The 24,122-nt window shown below is 38.7% G+C and overlaps 1 protein-coding gene across 6 annotated transcripts in view; it reads left to right on the forward strand.

Moving 5' to 3' along the window:
- Positions 1-24,122, forward strand: part of LOC132381329 (M1-specific T cell receptor alpha chain-like) — a 90,609-nt gene that overhangs the window by 48,998 nt on the left and 17,489 nt on the right. Inside the window, exon 1 of one of the 6 annotated variants that reach the window (XM_059950699.1) lies at positions 19,921-19,956. The exons of the other annotated variants lie outside the window; for them this stretch is intronic. Within the exon in view, the coding sequence (XP_059806682.1) occupies positions 19,947-19,956 (10 nt within the window). The 5' untranslated portion in view covers positions 19,921-19,946. Of the gene's footprint in view, positions 1-19,920; positions 19,957-24,122 lie in introns of those variants that run through there. 6 annotated transcript variants of the gene reach the window in all.

Below are 24,122 nucleotides of genomic sequence, written 5' to 3' on the forward strand. Positions count from 1 at the left end.
ATTCACTTTCCAAGCAAGTGCTATATTTTGGTCAACATAATGTGATGTGGGCAATGGAGGCTGACTGGGTTCCATTGTACATTTTATAAGTAGTCTCCACTAACACAGATCCGACTTATCGGAGGGAATGTTCCAATTTTAAGCCAACTTTATAAGCATGAATATGCTAGATCGGAAGTTTATTTCATGCTGTAGAAATCTAAGACTGTAACCTAGCCTGATCTATGCCCAGGTAAGGGGTTTCTATAGTGAACCATAGTGCTCTGTGAATACCTTAAATACATTGACATTTGAATCTGGAACGAGTGAAGATGCCACCATTTAAGTCCGATTTATTGTGCAGTGCTTCTATATTCTAGAGTGCCAAATGGACTTTTGCTGATGGAGGTCGGTTTTCCAGCATTAGGACAAATTGTACAGATTTAAAGAAATTCAGAGGTCTTACAGTGGGTACTTTTGCACAGGTATAATAAAATAGAAATAAAAGCACCTAAAGTATTGTACAGTAGGTAGCAGATTAACTCAAGTGTGTGTCAATCTAATACAAAATTCGAACGAAAGTTCGTTACCTGAAGCATGATTACCGGAGATGCATACTGCTACTTGGAATATCACTATAAGAATCTACTGTCTTGAGGTTAATGGGATCAGTGTAGGGAAGATAAAAAGAAGTAAATCAATTCAAAGCTGCAGAGAGGGTGGGGAGGGATGATGGGGCCACCGAGAATATTTCTAATAGATTGAGATGGGACACAATATCAGGAAATATTGGAAACTTTCAGCAGTGGAACAAATAGCAACATTTTCCCACTGTCTGATCTGTACCTTTCCTCCATTGTCAGAAATTCAAAACCGACCTGTCCTCTCATTCCCACACCTGACGCAGGGTCTTCCACCTGACATGTTTATGCTTGTGAGCTTCACAGGTGTTATTTGACCTGCTGTGTGTTTCAACCATTCTTTGTTTCTGTATGATATTTATCAGTAAGTCAGTAAGGATTTGAACGTTCTATGTTCTGGTCAAGATACTATGGTATGGATAATGAACGCTATGAGATTTTACTTATATTTTATCACAGCATACAGATGTACCATGAGTGTGTGAATGAGCTGAATCTACATTAATTCATTAGCTCGGGTGACAGCTGCATATATTAACAAATAATTATGATCGTTGGACTGAATGTCCTGCTTTCCTGCTGTATTAATCTGAGACGTGATGATGTAGATTGAATATAGGGACAGGTAAAGGGTTTTTGTATTGTTGTATAGTGATGTGTGAATAGCTACAATGAGCTAACATTTGGATCTGGAACCAAACTAATAGTGGAACCCAGTAAGTGCAACTTATGATGTAACATGCTTGCATTCCAGAGTGCAAAAAGCGGTTTCATTAAGAAACGTTATGCTGCATTCAGAGAGAGCACTTTATAAAGGTTAGAAGTGACTAGGGCATGCAGCTTCTCCTGTTAGTCCCGTTCTATGCAAACATTTAATGACCTTTTTTAATTAAACCTTAAGGTGTGACCAGAATTGTAAATATTAAACTAGTACGTAGCCCGGTAACTCAACATCTTGTTAATCCAGTGAAGGATATATTTATGAAAATCTCCCTGCCTATTAAATACTTTCTGGGAAGTATGCACTGCTGCAGTGAAAATGATCCTTGGGCATTTAATGGGTTGATGGTAAGAAGGCCAGTACAGGAAAGAGAAAAGAGAGAAAAGAAATTAATGTGCAGACAGAAGCTATTGAGGAGGCACTGAGAATAGCTCTGACAGATCAGGTCAGAGTAAGATCAGTTAAAATCAGAGTCAAAATCATAAGATATTACAAGCATTCAGACATCATTCGGATGGTACTATCTTCCCATTGTTTAATATATCCCTCCTCAACCCTTCCACAAACTCAGAACTATCCTGTATTCTCTCTACCTGTTCTGACGAAGGTTTTTCCACCTGTTCCTCTCCCCACAGATGCTGCATGGCCTGCTAAGTACTTCCAGTATTCAATGTTTTTGAGTGGAATTAATTAGTGGATCAATAAGTATGTGACTGTTTTGGATGGTTCAAAATCGATTTATTAGCCTACAACAGAGAAAGCGATTATTCGGCTTATCGAGACTACTGTTCAGAGAGCAATCCTATTCTCCAATAATTTTCCCTGCAACTCCTTTCCCGCATTTCCAAAAAATTTTACCTCATATGTTCTCACTAAGCAATTTACAGCAGCCAGCTAACTTATCTGGCACACACCTTTCGGATGCGGGAGAAAACCGGAGAGCCCAGTTAAAGCTTACAGTGCAGAGAGGGGGAAATCACAGAGCAAATAAGGGAGTCAAATTTGCTGATTTTTTTTCTTCCAAGCATCCTTAACTGGGAATCAAACATACAGAGACATCTGTGAAGCGAAGTTAAGTCGTACAGAAACCTAACCAAACATATTATTTTGGTAGTAAAACACTACCAAAATAATGACTAATTCCTTGATTCAACCCAAGTTCAACAGGACTTAACTGACTGAATGTGGAAAATTTGGGCTATAGCCATAGGATGTAGATGGCTGTAAAATGATTTAAATCTATTTATTAAAATGAAGCTAGGATAAAGAAAATAACTTAGATATAATGGACATTTCGACCAATATTTCACATTATTTGAAATAAGACAGTGTAGACATAGTGAGGACCATTTAGTGTATTTGTAAAGGGGTCAGGCACCGTGCAAATAATGCAGCCAACACGGGGTTATTATTTGGAACTGGGACTCGAATAATTGTCCAACCAAGTAAGTGCTGCGAAATGCATTCTCTCTTAGAACTGCTACTTAAATTATTTTAATTATTTGTTTTAAATGTTCGCGCTTATAAATTCGATGTGATCGATCTCCTAAATTGGAAAAGAAAATGTATTCTCTAAATCATATTCTGCATTTGATGCTGGCGGAACAATTATTCCTTGTTGTTCATTCTTACTCTTGTTTCTGGTTTTTCCACGTGTAGTTTCGATTAGTTAGTACAAAAATAATGTCAATTTTCGTAAAATGGTTGATTATTTTCACATGTACTGATGAGAGTGAGATTATTTGCATATACTTTATAGAGGAGTTTGATAAATTACGTACTCCTGTATGGATCGGACTTCAGATGAATAATACTCCAAAATCTAAGATAATCCATTTTCCTAAATTATCAAACTTTAATCTTCGAAGTGAAATATCCAATAACAACAATACACAATGAGCAGCCACTAAATTGAGCTCTTGGAAGGGGTAGGTGGTTACTCTGTTCGTTCTGGTGAGCTCTGCAAATTAATGCTGGAAGTAACATCAGAATTCTTTATCTTGTTCAGGTGTTAATATTCAGAATCGATTTTAAAGAAATTCTATATCCTGGTCAATATATTATGGAATAGGTAGAGGATCACAGCAGATTTCAGTGATATATTGCCATTAAATTCATAAGTGCCATAACACGTGAAAACCATTCTGCCAACACTAATTCATCGGATGCAATGAAAGGTGACTTAAATAAGTATGGATTCATATGGCCGAATAATCTGTTTTGTTCTGGATAGAATGAATGTTGAAATTGGGGCTAAGTGAGGGGTTTCTGTACAAGTCTGTGGTGCTGTGTGAATAACATGAATGTGCTGATATTTGGATCTGGAAGCAAACTGAAGGTGAAACCCAGTAAGTCTGGTTTATTATGCAATGTCTCACATGCCAATAATTTACTATGAAGTTTTGTTGATTAGCATCGGATTTGTGCCATAAAAGTAACTTATAGTGATTAAAAGATGAGGTTTGTCGGAGTGGGTGACTTCTATGCAAGGTATTGATAAGTTGGATCTAAATAAGCAGGCGAAAAAGAAAATTCAAAACGTGGAGCTATGAAAATAGATAGTAAATAACTCATTCAATTAACAGGAAGTCTCTCCACACAAAGCATGTTTTATGGGAAATATCCACTGTCACTTTGAATATGATTCTTCAGCATTTATTAACTTAAGGATAATTCTGCTGGCGTGGGAAAGTAAAAGGAGGAAACAAGTTAAAGTCGCAGAGATGATGGGGAGGGATGGAGGTGTCAGTAGGAATTTCTCCAACAGGATGAATTTGGAGACAAAAAAATCAGAAAATACTTGGAACACTCAGAAGTTAACCTCAACTTGACTTTTTGCTTCCCAGCTCACTGTTTCCAAATGAAAGTATTTATCAGGTCAATAATAAAGTAAACCTTGTAGAAAGAGGGCAAAAGGGATTTATTTCAAAACGATATTCATGAAGTCTAGTCAGCACAAGAACCTCTGCCGTTCACAGAGCAATCCGATTCCTCCACAGAGTTCCCTTGTGACCTCTATTCCCAGAATTTCAAACTCTTCTACCTTCCATTATCTATCGGCGCAATTGACACCTGTCAATTAAGCTACCGACCTGCAGATCTTTGGGATGTTGGATAGACTGGAAATACCCCGATTAAACCCATAGGATAGTCAGGGGGAACTACCCGAACATATTCAGGCGAAATTCCTGCAATATCTTTCACTTTAGCCACCTGCTAATAGAAATTAATCATGAAGATGACACTCTGAGGGAAAATAAAATCGCATGCACAATAATTTCCTTGGGGGCCCATAGTTAATTCATGGGACAATATATTTTTATTGTGTCACCTAAACACCTGTTACTGGGATTAAAAATTACAGAGGGAACAATGAAGATGAATAAAATCACACGCAAGCTAATAAACTTATTTCCCTTAGATCCCATAGATAAATCATGTATTGGACCATGTATTCTTATTATGATATAGTTGTGAGTGAAGACTAAGTTGGACAGGAACTTAGTGACTTTACGAGTGGGAATTTGGGCTGCAATGATGGGAATTTGAATGGTGTGATAATTGTAATTGCTTCTAAACTAAGGCCAGATTGTAGAAAAATGAAATTTCAGGGTCATTGAGGTCGCTGCATATTATTATTTGGGAGAAAAAACAATGGGGATATTGTTATGACTAGAAAGTGTATTTGTAAAGGTACTGTGTGAATTCTGGAAGCAGCTGGGAGTTAATATTTGGAACCGGAACTCGAGTAATTGTCGAACCAAGTAAGCTTCAAAAAAGCCATTCTTCCTTAGAATTCTTGATTAAAATTCCAAACCATCTTATGAATTCTAAAAGCAAGATTTCAGAAAATATGTAAATGTAACCTCATTTCCTGCTAGGTTATATGCTATGTTTCTTAATGATCCACATTAAGAAAGAGTATGTTACTTAATACATTGTAGCATAAAATGTGCACCAATAAATTATTTTTGCATTTTCAGAGTTTTTGCTCCAACTTTGCAAGTTAAATAAAACTACATTCAGACGAGTAGACACTGTTACGGTTAGACGGAGATAGCGAGAGGGAGAGAGGAAGAGGGGGACAGAAGAACGAGGAATAGGGAGAGAGATGTGCAGACGGAAGTATAGAAGACAATATATATAAAATAAATATGATATACTGAGTATCCATCTACAATATTGCTTCACACAGTCTGCCAATATTGGATAGGCGGGGAGAATTTTGTAAGAGGGTTGAGCACTGTGTGAATGATGCGGGCACAAAAGTAATATTTGGAAGTGGAACCAGACTGACAGTGGAACCCAGTAAGTGCTGACATCCCTGAATCTATGTTTTACTTTGGTAATTTTCATCAGTTAGTACAAGAGTGCATTAGCAATTGGAAACTTCTGCTAATAAATTAATCAGGTATTGATAAATTGTTGGTCCCAATAAGCATTTTCCATTGAATGATCAGCGCCTCAAATTGGAAAAGCATCTATTATCCTAAATTGTCAAAAATAATTACGAAGCAAATGATGAAGTTATTTTATTGTTGAAATTAAATATGTCATGCCAATAGTGCATAGGGAGCAGCCATTAAAATGTGTTCTTGCGGAGGTGCCGTTTACTGTGTGAGCACTGGACGCTTCAGTAAATTAGATTTTGGAAGTGGCACCAGGCATGTTGTCAAACTTAGTAAGTTATCCATATTCAAAATTAGATTCTAATCCCATTCTGTAACTTGAGCAACCTGGCATGAACTGGGAATCGGACACCAATAGATGTCAGCTATATTTTGTCATGAACTACTTAGGTATCAGAAATACGTGAAGATAACTCAATCTGATTACTGATTCCCCAGGTAAAATGCAAAGGTATTTGAAAGTATATAATTGATAATTCCCAAGTATAGTTTCCAATCTGGAACCAAACTGAGGGTGGAACCCATTAAGGCCAATTAATCATGTGATGTGTCGAAATTCTGAAGACTGCATTTTAATTTTGTTAATATATTATCTTCTAGTCATTTAAAGCGAATTGTTCAGATTATGAATGATTGAGTGGATGGGTGTGTCTTTGTAGTTGACTACAATGACAATGCAGAAACCCACGGAATTTAGGCGATGACATCTTCCTCCAGTTGTCCGATCCATGCTACGTGACCCTCTTTGAAACTTAAAACTAACTTGTCTTCGCTCTTTCCCAGATTGGGGAAGGTGCACGGTGGGGGAGGGGGTATCACTGAGCAAATGAGAGCGAAAAGTGAAGAGGTTACTCAATTTTTCCCCTATAAGCTTTTTTACTGGGAATCAAAGATACACAGGGAACTCCGAAACGACAGGAAATCACGTGCAAACACTTGCAATTGTTTTGTTTCCGGAGTGCAGATAAATCCTGTTTATTTTTAATTATGTTACATTAATTTCTGGAATTCAGTACATTTATGCAACATGATTACACAGATTCAAAGGAAGTAAATAGCTGGAAAATAAATATTAGGTTTAATGGGCATTATTGTCGCTATATTTCATTTTCTTAGAAGAAGGCATTGTGGACATGGTTAAGGCCAGTAGATGTATTTGTAAAGAGGTCAGACACTGTGTGAGTTCTGGTGGCAACACGAAGTTAATATTTGGAACGGGGACTCGATTAATTGTTGTACCAAGTAAGTGTTAAGAAAGCAATCCTACTTACAGCTCCTTTTGAAATTAAATATAACTCTCATTTATTCTAATTGCAGCCTTGCAGCAAATATGGCAATGCCATGAGATGTGACCGCTGTATCCAAAGTTAGAACACGGTTTGCCACTCAATCCGGACAACCAACCAATTCCCCGTTTTTAGTATTATTCCAACATTGTACTCGTAATTGACTAATTATCACGCCAGTTGAAAGGAAGCTATGGATGGCTAGAGAAGTTGGCATGTAAACAGTCAGAGAGAAAAATTGGAGAGACAGATACAAAGCGAGAGAACGTGATGTAGAGAAAGTGAGGGACAGCATTTGATAACAGCTCAATACATGCACAGTATGTATTGTTCCAGTCATGAAGAAGTAGAACATTTACTTCCATGGATACTGCCTCATTTGCTGAGTTCTTCCAGCATCTTGTGTATGTTGCTTTGGATTTCTAATATCTGCATAATTTCTTATGCTTTGAATACATATATAATATAAATATCTAAAACGGGGAGTTATCGATATTATTGCTTCAAACGGCCAATCTTGGATTGCCAATGGTTTATTTTGTAACTGTTCAGCATTGTCTGAATTATGCAGACAACCAGCTAATCTGTGGAAGAGACACCAGGGTGATTGCAGAACCCCGTAAGTGCTGAGTATATCACTTCGTTTTCCTTGAGTGTGTCAAAAGTTCGAAATCTGTGGTTCTACTTTGAGAAGTTATTTGATAAATTGAGGATCCTAGTAAGCATTATACTTTTAATGAATATTACTTCAAATATGAAATTATTCCCTCAACAAGGCAACGAAAATGACCAAATAGATGAAGAAGTTGTTTTAATGTTTGAAATAAAATATCTGGTGCCAATAGTGCACAAGGGGGGAGCCACTGAAATGATTTCTTGTCAGGGGCTCATTTACTGTGTGAGTTCCGGGGGGCTAAACAAGTTAGTGTTTGGAAGCGGCACAAGGCTTTTTGTTAAACCTGGTAAGTTATCAATATTCAGAATTAGATTCCAATCACATTCAGTATTCAGATCAAATGACATACTGTTGACAATGGACGTCATCTATACTTTCTCATAACATGCTTAGGTGCTCCAAGCCTATGAAAGCAACTGAATCCACACCGATTTCATTCATCAAAAAAATCCTAAGTGATTTCTGTGAATCATAATTCATAATGATAACCTGGGCATAGACTTAGAGTAACCAGTAAAAGTTTAGATGGAATACAAAGAAGAAAGTTAGGTCTTTATTTTTTGGAGCGCAGAAGGTCGAGGGGGGACTTGATAGAGGTATTTAAAATTATGAGGTTGATAGATAGAGTTGACGTGGATAAGCTTTTTCCCATTGAGACTAGGAGAGATTCAAAAAAGTGGATATGAGTTGAGAGTTAAGGGGCAAAAATTTAGGGGTAACGCGAGGTGGAACTTCTTTACTCAGAGAGTGGTAGCTGTGTGGAACGAGCTTCCAGTAGAAGTGGTAGAGGCAGGTTCGATTTTGTCACTTAAAAAAAATTGGATAGGTATATGGACAGGAAAGGAATGGAGGGTTGTGGGCTGAGTGCAGGCAGGTGGGACTAGGTGCTGAAGGAATAGCAGTGACAGAGTCTCTCGCGGAATTAAGAACTTGAGTCGCCAATGCCCATTGAGTGATAGTCATATAGCAAGGTAACAGACCTTTCGTCCACAAATCTGTGTAGATCATCAAGTACCCAGTTTCACTTATCTCACAAAAATCCCATCCATGCTCCAAATACTCTTCTCACATCGCCCCAGAATCTGCCATTCAGCCACACACAGGAGACAACCTTTACCAGCCAACTCTCTCACTCAGGAAGGGATTGCAGTCTGTCTGAGAACTTGGTGGAGGCAGTTACAAAATTAACAAGTATATGGACAAACTCTTGAATCACTAATCCATAGAAGGCTATGAATCAAGTGTAGGGTAATAGGAGTGGAAAGTTAAGATGTAATGCTAAGGCTTATTAAGGTATTGATCAGACTGCGCTTGGAGTATTTTGAGCAGTTCTGGTCCCCTTAAAGAGTTTATTGGCATTGGCTGAGGTTCACGAGAATGATCCCAGGAATGAAAACTTTAACGAGTGAGGGGCGTTTGACGGCCCTGGGCCTGTACTCGCTGGAGTTTTGAGGAATGACAGAAGGGGTCTCATTGAAACCTGCATCATATATAATAGCCTAGAGGGAAGGGATCTGGAGAGGCTGTTTCCTGTTATGGGGAACCTAGGACCAGATGGCACAGCCTCAGAATAGAAGGACGTCACTTCAGAACAGAGATGAGGATGGTGAATCTGTGGAATTTATTGCCACAGATGGTTGTGGAGGCCAGGTCCATGGACATATTTGAAGAACAAGTTGATTGGTGTTGATTAGCTTCAAAGGTCACGGAGAGAAGGCGGTTGACAGGGATAATAAAACAGTCATGATGAAATAGCGGAAAGGACGATGAGCCGAATGGCCTAATTGTTTTCCTGTGTATTATGGTCTTATAATCATCTGATGGGCAACATGCAATGCTAGCCGGAGGGTCTGTAATTGAGATTTGTGAATGTAAGATTCTATAATGTATGTAGAATCTGAGACCAGAAACATGTTTATGTAAAGGTGTGTAGTACTGTGTGGATTCCCTCAATATCATAACATTTGGATCTGGAACTAAGCTGAACGTGGAACCTAGTAAGTTCGACACTAGGTGTTAAAAAATGTTGTTTTGGTGACAATTGGCAGAGTCTTGGCATTCAAAGCAAATTGCAAAGATTATGCATGTTTGAGAGAATAAGGTGTGACCTGTGTGTGACCTCTGTACAAGAATTTGATAAGATAGAAAAATGCCTAAACTTAAAGAGATGTTCACCAGATCAATATGATAGTACATATCAAAATATCTAAATAGTTTGTTAATCTAATAGAAAATTCAGAGAAAGCCTCCTTACTCACAGATGGAATTATAGGGGACAATCATTGCCCCATTTGGAATATGATCCAGCAGCGGAGTGGGGCAGCTTTGGAGATGGTGTCCACTGAAAGAGATGGTTATTAAAAATATTTAAAAGCCATTTATAAAAATAAGGACCGGATGACTAACACATATCTTAGGTTTAGGGAGAATTGCAATCACTGCATTTTTATTTGGGAAAGGGCTAGTTGAGATTGTTAAGGCTAGTAGGTGTATTTGTAAAGGGGGCAGGCACTGTGTGAATGTTGGAGGCAGCCAAAAGATAATATTTGGAGCTGGGACTCGAGTGATTATTGTCCCGAGTAAGTTTCGAGAAAGCTATTCTGTCTTACACTTCATAATTAAAGTCGAATATGTGTAATTTGTTCTAAGTGCTAGGTTTAAGCAAATAGGAATAGAATCTATGAGATGTTATTTCCCATCGCGGAAAAAGGTGGAAATGCCCAGGCGTTAGACAGCTAGCATCATCTTCCAGTTGCCCGATAAATCCCTCTCATACCCACCCTGAAACTTAAGAACAACTTGTCCTCTGTCTTTCACACTTCTGACAGATGTTCTCAGATCTGAAATATGGGTAGTCCCTCTCTCCGCAGATGCTGCCTGGCATGGTGGTAGTTTATTTTTCTGTCATTGATTTGAATTTATTAGCATGTTAACGAAGATGTGAATGTCCGAGGGCGAATCAACAGAAGTGTACTTTCATAAGGTATAGAACGCCAGTTGGCTCATTGAGCTTCTGCCCGTTCACAGAGCAATTCTATTCTCCGAATAATTTCCCTGGTAACCTCACAAATTTCCAAATATTTTGCTTCCCAGTATTACAGGGGACTCTTACAACAGCTAATCATCTTGCTTCGCACGTCTTTGGAATGCGGAAGTAAAACAGCATTCCGGGGAGTTCTATGTGACAGGGAGGGGAAGATGACTGATAAAACGAGGACCAGCAAAACTTATTTTTTTTATTTTCACCCGTATTTTACTTTACTGGAAGTAATAGGTACAGGTGGGACTCTGACATAGAGAATATTAAATCCTACAGAGACCTGGGCAGTGATTTCTCTTGGAGTGCAAGATAACTCTCATTTCTATTGAGTTATCTTCTTTTTCTGGAAGTTAAGTCGAGCAGGAATTCTGTATAAATCAGCTTTGGGGCTGGAATTAAATAGCTCATAAAACGATTAAAGCTATTTCCTAAAATTAGATCAAAGAACAAAAACTTTGGGGTTAATATTTGGAACCAGGCCAGGTATGGTGATAGTGGCAAATACATTAGCGGGTTTTAAGAGACGTCTAGACAGGCACATGGGTGTAAGGAAGAAGTGGAGATATCGTTATTGTGAGGTAGGAGGGATTCGTGTTTGGATGGTTTTGATTTATTTTTTTAAGCTGGTCAGCACATTATGGCATTTTCCTGCGTTGTACTGTTGGATATTTTATTAATAATTGTTTGGCCAAGTAAGTGAGAATTAAACCAGTCTATCTTAGAGCACTTGATTAAAAGGAAGACATTCGCGATTCGTTCTAAACAGGGCATTTTAGCAAATACACAAATGACAAGCGATGTTTTTGCGTATCACAAATTAAAGAAGAGAGCATATTAATTCATGTACATTCTTCAGAAAATGGGTATCAGTAAATTATTTTTCCTTTTTCGAAATTGGTATTTCATTAGTGCCGAAAATGACCTGGCTATCAACCAGATACAAGCAAGCATACAGACGGACACACTGACAGAGAGGAAGATAGACAAATGCATAGGTGGACGGTTAGTTGGACAGATATTCAATAAGAAACGCTGAATTAAAAATGCTGAAAACCGAGTCAGGCAGGCAGCATCTGTGCAGATGAAAAGTGTTAATGGAACCTTCGGTCCAGGCCCCGTTATGGTATTAAAATATCATATAGAATGCTAATTGCATTAAGTGCAATCGGCACTGATGTTACACTGTTCTGTATCAGACTGCAGAAAGACGAATATTTCAGTAAAAGCCGTTCAGTACTTTATCCCATAAAACTCATCTCTCCATTGGCCACAGTGCTGAGTTTTTGTGTGGTTTTCTGATACTGTGTGTCTAGTGGCTATGAAATAACATTTGGGTCTGGTACCAGACTGACCGTGACACCAAGTAAGTAATGCACACTGTAATAAATGCCTAATTAACAATATTGGAAATAATTAATGTTTATGAAGAAATTAAATGCATTACACGTGGTATATATTTTAATTGAATTATGAAAGAATAAAGCTATATGAGGGACAGATCTAACCAAAGTTACAGAAAGTTCTATCGAAAGATCAGATGCTGGGTACCTATAGATTACTCCGCCACTACCAATAAATAAGGTGAACATCAGTTGTCGTGGAATGTTTTAATCTCCCTGTTAATTGGGAGAACTGAATTGACTAGGATATTGCAGAGAAGGTGTTTGTGAATTACGTCAGGGATCGCTATGTTACAGAACCTACTAGGAGCAGGCTATGTAAGATTTGATCATGAACTGTGGGGAAGAATTCTCAGGAAATCTTGCGGTGAAATATCTCCCAGAAGTAGTGACCATAATCCAGTTTCAGTTTGAGGGAAAGCATAACGGGTCCAATTACAGTGTCTTCCGCTTCAAGAAAAACAGTTATAATAGTGTGCTGGTGGAGTTGTCGAAAGTGGATGATTTGGTTGATGGCGAGAGTGAAAAGATCAACACATTAGTCAACACTCAACAAGAAAGAGTGATACACTGAGAAGATCTGGTTCACAAATGAGGTCTAGTATCATGTGAAATTGAGTGATGGGGCATCCAAAATAGCAGGGACTGATTGTAGGCCAAAGAACTAGGATTCCTTTAGGATCGAGCAAAGAAACACTAAAATGGTCACAGAAGGGTCTAATTTGTATTTCAAAGAAAACTTCCACGCAATAACAACCCAAATAAATAATAAGAGTTTCTGTCGATATATAAGCATAAAGAAGGCAAAGACAGTTTGTGTAGGACCTTTGGAGAACACAGGTTATGAACTAATAAAAGGAAAGAAATTGTGGATAATTCACATGGTTTTCGGTGTTCTTGTGTGTAAATCACTGTGAAGATAGACGTTGAGTAGGAACAAAAATTTTATTATTTCTTGTGGATCAGCGCTAAAGTTTAAGAATAGGGCGGGTTTGTTTCAATTGTACAGAAATAATGAGGTGTTTCTGGAGTATTCTGTACCTATATAGTGTCATTAGCAGTCCAAAGGAAAATCCCCAGGCTAGTTCATGGGTAAGAGTGTTGGCCTATTGAGAGACGCTTCCTTCATGCTCTGAATCTTGGAACGCCCTTCCGAATTACAGCCACTTTCTCAATGGCAATAAATGCTGACTGACCAGATCTGCCCACATCCCCAAAATAAGGAAAGGGTATCTGGAATTTTATGTGAGAATTTCAAGAAACGAGAAGGGAAACAAGCACAAGCGTGTCGACCAATAAACATAGGAAGTATGTTTTCATTCTTGACAAATCAAAGACTATACAACAATATTAATTGCTATAAGAACCTAAAGTTGGCATTAAAGTATCATGAAGTACTCCACTTCGTAAATAGAGTCGAATTACACTAGTTAACACAAATTCTCGTTGAGATATATAAGATTTTGAGGGGGACAGATTGCGTAAATAGTAATTTTTCCTATGGTCGTAGTATCAAAAACAATGGGGAGGGGGTCTAAAATGGGGGACGAAGCTTCATAGGGAATATGGGGCTGGGGGTGATTACTTTTTTTCACATAGTGATTGATATCTGGAATGACTACCAGAGGTGATGGTGGAATGAGATACAATCTCGTAGGTAGTGTCATTTAGAGTGACTTATTAACAGGCAAGTGATAAGATACGGTGGCCATGCCGGGAGATTGAAGTAATGTAGACGGGCAAAAGCGAGGGATAGAAATGTTAGGCTATTGGACAAGCTTCTCTGCTGTCCAGCTCTGGAACTATAAAAACATAAAATCCTGGAAACACTCAGCAGGTCAGACACCAGCCGTGGAAAGAGAAGCAGACATAAAGCTTCAAGTCAATGGCTCTTCATCAAGCTTATAAATAACTCCTGTTCTTCTTCCACAGACGCCACGAAGCCCATTAATTTTACCTGCAGTTTCTGCTTTAATATAGAGAAATAGACAGATTGATGAAGTCATGACAAGCGCATATTAAAAACATTCATAATTATGCGATTAATAATGAATAATTTTAAGTAATTCATAATTTCTATAAGCCTCTTAATATTATCAATAGAAAATCGCGTAGTCAGTAGTTTTATCTCTAAATCTGCAGCATGAAAGTAATAATTAGCTGTATATGGTAAATCGCAGCTGATAATGGCACAGAGGTTTTGTGTGAGTGAACGTTATCAGTGAACAATAATTACAGACAATTTTTTTGGATCAGAAACCAGACTTGTTAATTCCAATTAAGTCACTCTTGGTTCCACATTTTATAAAATCCGTTATTGTTTCTAATTGGCCAGAGATATTTCTGTTAGGAGGTCGTTGTGTGCTGAGATTTTCAGAAAAACAACGTGGATTGGCTAATGATGTTATTGTATGAGAATCAGGTACTGTGTGAATTATGGAGCGGGAAACAAGTTGATATTTGGAAGTGGGACGAGGCTGATTGTGGAACCTAGTAAGTGTGAAAAAATCGCTATTTTACTTCAAGTTTGCTTAAAACCTATCTGTGTTTTTTTTTCATAAAACGTGGGAAAATGTCATTAGTTGTCAGCTCTATCTCTTAAATCAAACCCAGAGGGTGTTGCAAATCACGTTCATGATAAAATGGTTGTTATGACCATAATATTAATCGATGGACCTGCAGAGATAGAGAAAGATGTGCAGGAAAGTAATATAAGAGAAAATAAAAAGACAAAGATAAAATGGATGGAGAAAGCAAGCGATAAATGATTCCAATGTAAACTCATTCATTCACTGAAAAGTAACATTTGGTAAAATGACTGCTATATTTCAAAACCAATTATGAACTTATTGTTTCCATTATAGCGGACTTCTCGGTAATTGCTGCTGAGATTGTTGGTATTTATTTGCCTAGTCAGCAAAATTTTTAATACGCATCTGCAGTTTATTGCACTACCCTGCCTTGGCCATCCCAATGTCTCTCTCAATCTCTCACAACCCCACCTCCCATCGCCTGCAAATGTCCAGCGAAGAACCGTCTTGAGTCTGCATAATTCGAGGGTCATTTTGGGAGTTAGTACTAATGCGGTGCTCGCTTGTTATATCTGGGAACTTGCTGCGCCTATATTGGTTATCCTTTTTTCCGCAAGCCGGCTGTGGCTAATCATGCAAAGTGCTGTATTGACAGTAAACTGATTTAGGGATGCGAGGCATGCTATGGAAATACAATCCTTTGGACAATTAGTTGGTTTCTATGGAGTTACGGTAGCTGTGCTCAGGGATAAATCTTTAAAAATATTGACATCAATTGAGGTCAGTTAACGAGGAAGGCCTTTCACAAAGTAAGGTAAATTGGATGAAAGACAGTGACGCGTATATTTGTGAAAGAGGGACAATCACTTTGTGAAATATATGGGTAATAACAAGTTAATGTTTGAGAGTGGGACCAGTGTTTGTGGAACCCAGTAAGTGTTTATATTTGTAGATCCTGAGACACGAAGTGTAACACAAATGGAAATATGGCTTGAAGCAACTTCGAACCCGTAAACAGATAATTTAGCTCCAAATCCGGTTACAGGTCAATTTAGCTGAGGCAAAATATGTTCCCTTTTCCAAGTTATTTCCTTCTAAATAGCCAGATGGAAATAAACTTGAAATACACACTTTTTAAACGACAGGACTTGAACTTCGTGTATCAGTGCATGGATGGAGAGGAAAAGAAGAGTAGAAAGTTGAAGAGATAAACGTCACACATAGATGGCACAGTGGGAAGGTGGTAGAGTCAACTACAGCTCCAGAGATCGACATTCCATCTTTAGTTCCTGGGATGACTGCACAGAGTCTGCAGGTTCTTCCTGTGAACTAAAGGATTGCTGCAATTCTTCCCTCGTTACAAAAGCAGAGAAGTTGGTAGTCTAATTCGTTACTGCAAATTACCCCCAGTGTGCTGGAATCTGAAGGTGCTGTGTGCAAGAGGGTCAGTCAAATTCGTTGGGCCGAAAGGACGCTATCTGTGTTGTATGACCCTATGATTAGTACAAATGAGTTTTTGATGGTCAGAACGGACTCACGCAGCTGAATGGCGTGTTCCTGAGTTTTATCATTTTGTGACTTTGAGCTGATATGTCCATTCATCAATTGATAATACATTAGCAAAGAAAATTAAAGCAAGACATCAGCAACTATTTATACATATTGAATTTGTAGTTTAGGAAGAAGCAAAGCAAAGTTTATAGTTGTGTGCATTCATTAATATTTCCCTTAATGGCTCAGGGTTATTGTAAGACCATCTAACAGTGTGTGACTAGTGGCCTACCATTAACATTTGGATCAGGAACCGTACTGAATGTGATTCCAAGTAAGTCGCCAACATTCATGGTTAGCACAAGCTGTTTGTCGTTATTGCCTATATTTAAGATTCATTATGATAGCTAGTTTGCCCTCTTTTTTAAATACTGTAAGGGGTTAGCCAGCGGTTTATTACTGTAAGAGGATCAGGCATTGTATATATTACCTAATGGGCAACGAATTAATGTTTGGAAGAGAAACAAATCTCTTCCTGTAATCCAGTAAGTAAACTAACAGTGTTTCCCTTTCTCAGTAAAGGAAACACAAGACAATTAATTAGTTATGCAAAGAATGGAAGCTCTATCTGCGAAAAAAAAGATAAAATATTCAATTAATTCGCAGGATTTGAGAGGAAAATAACCCTTAGAATGGACAGGATCAATCTATTCAGCCCAACGCAACTACCACAATCTTCAACTTTCTTCCTATGTTAATCACAAATAAAAGCAGTTCGTTCATGCCCTTTCATGTCTCGGTAGTTCGAGCCCTCGTCTACATATTTCTTAAATGTTGTGACTACTGCTTCTTCCACTGCTACAAGAAAATCTTTTCTAGATGCCATCCATCCTCAAGGTGAAAAAAACAATCCTCCAATTATTTCCACAATGATTTATATATTTCCCTAAACTTATTTCCTCTATTCATATTCATATTTCCCTAAACTTCTTTCCTTACTTGTTCGTTAACTTTGCCACGAGAGAAGGTTTGCTGTTGTATCTTAATACCTCTTAATTGTGTGCACAATTATCAGGTCCTCCCTCCAATTAATATCCCTCGCTTCAAAGTCGTCAAACCTAGACTACACAGTCTCACAACATACTGAAACGTTCCATCCAAGACAACAACCTAGTGAGTTTTAGAACAATGCAGCACGGTACAAGCCATTCGGCCCACAATGATTCCCCTGTACGCTCGCCAGTGCAAGCAACCCTTCCTGTAGTGAGACGTATGGAACGCTTAGTAATATTCCAGCTGAGGCCTAACCTATACTTCGTAAAATTGTGACTTAACCTTCCTGCTCTTATATTCCATCTCCGGGATAAGAAAGGCAAATGATCCTTTTGCCTCTTCCAACATTTTCTGCTTCTTTTGAAAATTATTTTCTGAACTCACAGACTAGGAAAGTAATTTTCTACTGTAACCTGCAATTTAGTAGATAGATAGACGGGCTGGTCAATCTAGAGTCAGACGGATGGACGAATTACAGTAAAAAGATACCTGAGAGACTAAGAGATGTGTGAGGGGAAGATTCAGTCTGATGCATGGTGTAGTATTAGTAGATTGATAGATAGGTAGTTAGGTACACCCACAGCCAGCATATAGACTGATAGATGCTGACTCCTGAAAAATCGACAGGAATAATATGGATGCAATGTTATTATTATATCTCAAATTCAATGCTCTACCACTATTGGTAGTAATTATCTCTATGAAAAAAGCACCCAGAAGTAGTATATGGCACTGAGATGGTGGATCAAACATCATTGCATTGAATGACAGAACCAAGTCGGAAGGAAAAACAGTTGATCCCTGTGCCTGTTTTCTGGAATAGAATTTCCCTCCCAAATGAGAAGTGTGAGCATCATATTTATGTGTACAGTATCCCATAAGAAAAACGCCACAAATGACCGTTTTTAGGTGGAGGTGTCACACTGTGTGAATGATAACTTCCTAGTAATCTTTGGATCCGGAACCAAACTCACTGTAACTCCGAGTAAGTCACCATTGTTCTTCAATCACTTGGTCCATTGTTCCCGCTTGGCATCATTATCACCTAGATATATTAACAGTGAGATGCTTTCTGTGGACTTACTTGTGGAATTGATACCATTTAAGTACCTTGGTACTGGGTCAGACACAGTTTGCATCTGAGGCAGACAGTGCTATAATACTTGGTAGTGCGACCACGCTCCTTGTACATAGTGTTGAAAAGTTAGATTTAAGACATTGTAGAAGAATGATGGGTGATCTTTTTGAAACTTGTAAGATTTCGAGAAGGCTTGACAGTTAGATAAGGAGATGTGTCCACCAGTTAACATTTTTGAATGAGGGACAAACAAGGGAAGAGATCTTTCACTGTAAACTGAGGAATTGGAGATTTATTCTTTCATGGAGAGTGAATCGCTGGAATTCCATACCACAGCCGGTTGTAAGGGTTGGACCATCAGGGATATTAAAAGATGAAATAGATATAATTCTGGGACATCAGAAAATAAAGAGCAAATAAAGAGATCTCGTACAGCAGAGTAGATGGTGTCTGGGACAAATCAGTTCATGTTGAATAGTGGGGCAGGTCCGAGGGACCGGGTGGCCTATTCCTGGCTCTTAAGTGTTTCTTTGTCATCAAGGAAAAAAAAACTGATGCTGCAAACCCGAGATTAAAAATAAATGGGGAATCCTAGTAGGTTTCAGTCCTGAAGCCATCAAATTCCATAGTCTTCAGTCCCAAAGGTTTACATATCTATAGCTCCAATTACACGTGGTTTTTGTGAAGCTGTCCGCTACTGTGTGGGTGGCAACTACGAAATAACATTTGGATTAGGAACCAGTCTGACCGTATCTCCACGTAAGTCGACGTAGCTTGTATTGGGTGCAATTTATCACTAAGAGAACTTTGTAAGTGTGAAATCAAGAAACTCTGGCTGAACTGTGTCAGGTGACAAAAGGCATGTAATCCTTAAAGGTTCTAAAAGCTCAAAGGTTCATTGATTATCAAAGTAGTTATACAACACTCTGAAGTTATTCTTCTCCAGGTAGCCTTAAAACAAAGAAAGACCATGGAAGTCAGATCAGAGAGAAACAGCAATCCCAGGCAGGGTGAAACGCGAAAATATATACCGCTTCTCTGTTTGAATGTAAAATAGCAATATATAATCTATTGTTGTCCCTGGCGGCTGATATTTTCGATAAATTAATATATTCGTATTTCGTTCTCTCTCTCTCTCTCTCTCTCTCTCTCTCTCTCTCTCTCTCTCTCTCTCTCTCTCTCTCTCTCTCTCACTCTCTCTCTCTCTCTCTCTCTCTCTCTCTCACACGAGTCGCTATCCTTCGTGTCCTTATCCTTGGCGATTACTGATCAGCAGTACTAATTTAAGACCTCGACTTCATACCCTAGATTCACAGAGAGAAGGCATCTTTGGGGATAGTTGGGACTGCAAGGTTCGGAGTGAAACTTTCTGCACAAGAGGTGGCTAAAACCTTCAGAAATTACTTCAGCAGTAAACTGCTTCAGGTTGTTGATGTGTCTGTAGAAAGACAACTGGGCTGGTTTCTGTGGAAATACTGTCGTTGGTCTGCGGGATAAAACTTACTTAATTTTTTTATCATTTAGCGTTAATTAACAAGGAAGGTTTTAAAACTGAAGCAGGTACTTTTCAAAGAGAGTCAAGTACTTTGTGTATCACATAGGCAATAAAAAGTTATTATTCAGGAGTAGGACCAATATACTATGGAACCCAGTAAGTGTTCATATTTGTCTAAACTGAAGAAGGAAGTGTAAAGTTGGGACATAACATGTTTCTAAATATGATTTGGTGCAATCTCTAACCCCTAAACAAATTAATTAGCTTTCAGTATGGTTGTAGGTCAATTACTTTCGGGTAAATTTGTTCCTTCTCTAAATGTTTACCTTCTCAAAGACTATTTGAAAATATAACTGGTTAACGCACATTTTTATTGAAAGCTTTTTATGTTTAGATGGACGGGTGGGGAGAAAAACAGAGTTAATAGAAAGGCAAAAAGAAATATATGTCACATAGATAAGATGGCAGAGTAGGGAAACTGGCAACGTCACGACATCTCCAGAGATCCGATTTCCATCCTCGTCTACACAGTAGAATGTGTGCAGCTGGCCTGATTTTCCTACGACCCTGTAGATATTCTCCGCCTTCCTTGGACGGGTAATTGGTTTCTGTAAATTTCCCTCAGTGAGTGCTGGAATCTGAAAGGAGTTCATGAAAATCTGGGAAGAAAAAAATAGTTAGGGTACAATGCTGTAATTGGGTACAGTAAGGTCGGTGACGACTGAATGGACCTGAGGGCCACTATCGGTGCTGTAAGATCATAGAATTAGTACAAATGAGCGTCTGATGGTCAGCACGCCTTGCTAGGTTGAAAGGTCTGTTTCCAAGATAAATCTTTCTGTGACTGAGCTAATATGTCCATTCGTAGATTGATATACACCTTAGCAAATAAAGGACAATAATGTATCTGCAAGTATTTACATTAGTTATATTTGTGGTTTATAATGCAACAGGGCAGATATTATATTTTTCCATAAAGTGTCCACTACTGGATCCGGGTTATTGTAATGCAATCTAACAGTGTGTGAATAACAACTTACCATTAACCTTTGGACCAGGCACCAGACTGACTGTAATTCCAAGTAAGTCACCAGTACTTGCTGTTAAAATGGAAGGTTTATGAGCATAATTAGCTCCAAAGTGCCTGAATTTAGGATTCGCTACCTTAACCAGGTTGTTGTTTTTTTTTAGGTATTATAATGGGTTTGTCAGCTGGTATTTATTATATAATGTTCAGTTACTATATGAAGGATGAAATGAGCAACAAATTAATGTTTTTTTATATTTTATATTAAATTTGAAGTTAATACATATTCTTAAGGATAGGATCTACGAGCATTTGGAGAAGTACGGTCTACTCATGGATAGTTAACACGGCTTTGTGAAGGGAAGATCGTGCCTCACGAGCCTGATTGAGATTTTTAAAGTGGTAACAAAAGAGATTGATGAGGTTAGGGCAGTGGATGTGGCCTACATGGACTTTAGCGAGGCATTTGACAAGGCCCATCATGAGAGACTCATCCAGAAAGTCATGAGGCATGAGATAAGTGGAACCTTGGCTGTTTGGATAAAAAAAAATGGCTTAAAGGAAGAAAACAGAGGGCAGTTGTGGAATGAAAATATTCTGCCTGGAGGTCGGTGACTAGTGGAGTGCCGCAGGGATCTGTCCCGGGACCCCTGCTATTTGTGATTTTTATAAATGACCTGGATGTAGAGGTGGAAGGATGGGTGAGTAAGTTTATGGATGACACGAAGATTGGAGGAGTTGTGGATGGTTTCAGGTTGTCGAAGATTACAAGAGGATATAGACAGGCTGTGGAGCTGGGCAGAAAAATAACAAATGGAGTTCAATCCGGATAAGTGTGAGGTGATGCATTTTCGAAGGACAAACCAGAAGACCGAGTATAGGATTAATGGTCAGTTACTTAAGAGTGCGGATGAACAGAGGGACCTTGGGTTTCAAATCCATATATCCCTCAAGGTCGCTGCACAGGTTGATAGGGTAGTTAAGAAGGCCTATGGAATGCTATGCTTCATTAACAGAGGGATTGAGTTCAAGAGTAGAGAGATCATGTTGCAACTCTACAAATCTCTGGTGAGACCACACTTAGAGTATGTTCATTTCTGGTCACCTCATTATGGGAAGGATGTGGAAGCTATGGAGAGGGTGCAGAGGAGATTTACCAGGATGTTGCCTGGTTTGGAGAACAAGTCATATTAAGCAAGGTTAGTAGAGCTGGGACTTTTCTCTCTGGAGCGTAGAAGAATGAGAGGGGACTTGATAGAGGTCTACAAGATTATGAGAGGCATAGATAGGGTGTTTCCCAGGACACCAATAGCAAACACCAGAGGGCATAAATACAAAATTAAGGGAGAATAGTTTATGGGAGACATCTGGGGTAAGTTTTTTACTCAGAGGGTTGTGTGTTCCTGGAATGATTTGCCAGGGATAGTGGTTGAGGCTAAAACAATAGGGGTATTTAAGAGCCTCTTGGACAGGAACATAGATGTATGAAAAATAGAGGGTTCGAGGGTAGTGTGGGTTTAGTTCTTTTTTAAGGATTATATGTGTCGGCACAACATGGAAGGCTGAAGGGCCTGTACTGTGCTGTAGTGTTCTATAGCTCTAATATAGAAGTTCCAGTGCAGAGAATGAGCTGCTTCAGCTCAACATATTCACTCCAATAATGAGCTTTCTACCTACCCATTTTTCAATGGATCCCCATAGAACCTGATGAATTGGCAATTCAAGTTGTCATCTACATAATTCTGAAATATTGTGCGTACTGCTTCCACCACTTTGGGCAGTGTTTTCCAGATCCCAACCATCCTCTAGATGAAAGCTACCTCTATGAATAACCATAAAAGCTCCAATCCTCTATAAACCTATGTCCTCTATCTTTAAGTAGCTTTGTAATAGCCAAATTTTGGTGCTGTAGTTAGTACCTCAAAATTGTGTACACCTTCAACAGGACACCCTCAACTTCGCCAGGTCCAAAAGACACAAACTGGGGCTATCAGTTATAGCTGAAACTCTCCAACCTGGGCAACAGCCTGATGAAGCTTTTTTGGCACTCTCCAACTCAATCAAATCCATCGTCTAGACTGGCTGCAGAATATTCCAAGAGTGACCAAACTAATCGTTTGTAAATATGTTCCATAACTTTCCTGCAGTTATCTGGCTGGTGAAGACAAGCACTCTGTATGCTTGCTTCAACAGTTTCTCCTTTTGAAAACCATTTCCAGATGTCACGGGCTAGGGAAAAGATGTCCACTATAGCCTACATTCTAGATAAACAGGCAACCAGGCAGACCGATGAATCGAGATTCAGATGAATAGACGAACTGAAAAATGCAGAGTCAGAGACGGGTACGGGAAAACAAATAGGCTGATGAATGGTAAAATGTAGATAGACAGATGGATAGCTGAATAGATAAATGTTAGAATGGATCTGTTTCTGTTTTGTAACTTTTTGTGACTGGGCAAATACGTCCATTAATAAATTCATGCATGCATTAGTAAATAGAAGTAAAATAATGTATCAGCAGTTGCTTACATAAGTTGCATTTGTGGTTTATAATGAAGCAGAGCAAGCATTATAATTAAGTGGACTCACTAATATATCCCACAAAGGGTCCCTTAGTGCCTCCGGGTTATTGTAATGTTATCAAACAGTGTGTGAATAGCAACTTACCATTAACCTTTGGATCGGGAACTAGACTGACTGTGATTCCAAGTAAGTCACCCTCAGCTGCTCTTAACATAGACGGTTTATGAGCGTAATCAACATACATATGCCTGAATTTGGGATTTGCTGGAACAAACGGACTGGGTTCTTTTTGAAACACTATAATGGGTTAGTTAGCAGATATTTGTGTAAGAATTTCTTTTACTGTGTAAGTTATGGAATGGACAGTAAAGTAATGTTTAGAAGTGGAACAAGACTTTCTGTGTAACCCAGAAAGCTAAATGACTGAGTTTCTCTTCCTCAGTGAAGGAAATGCAGGACATATTATTAATTATGCCGAGAATGGGAGCCACATATGCCAAGGCAGGCAAAATATGCAACTAATTCACAGAATGTTGTTATATAAAAGATAGAGTGCAAGGAATGCGGCCTTTAAGCCCATCATATTCACGCCAATCATCAGCTTTCTACCTACCCAATTACGAATTAATCGCCTATACACTTTGAGCATTTGGCGATTCACGTTATCCTCTACATAATTCTTAAATAACGCGCGTACTGATCCCAACCATCTCCTGAGTAAAAACAAACCCTCGCTGGATAACCCTAAGAGCTCTAATCTTTCCCTAAACC

The sequence above is a fragment of the Hypanus sabinus genome, chromosome 26, assembly GCF_030144855.1.
Source record: "Hypanus sabinus isolate sHypSab1 chromosome 26, sHypSab1.hap1, whole genome shotgun sequence".
In the NCBI taxonomy this organism is placed as follows: Eukaryota; Metazoa; Chordata; class Chondrichthyes; order Myliobatiformes; family Dasyatidae; genus Hypanus; species Hypanus sabinus.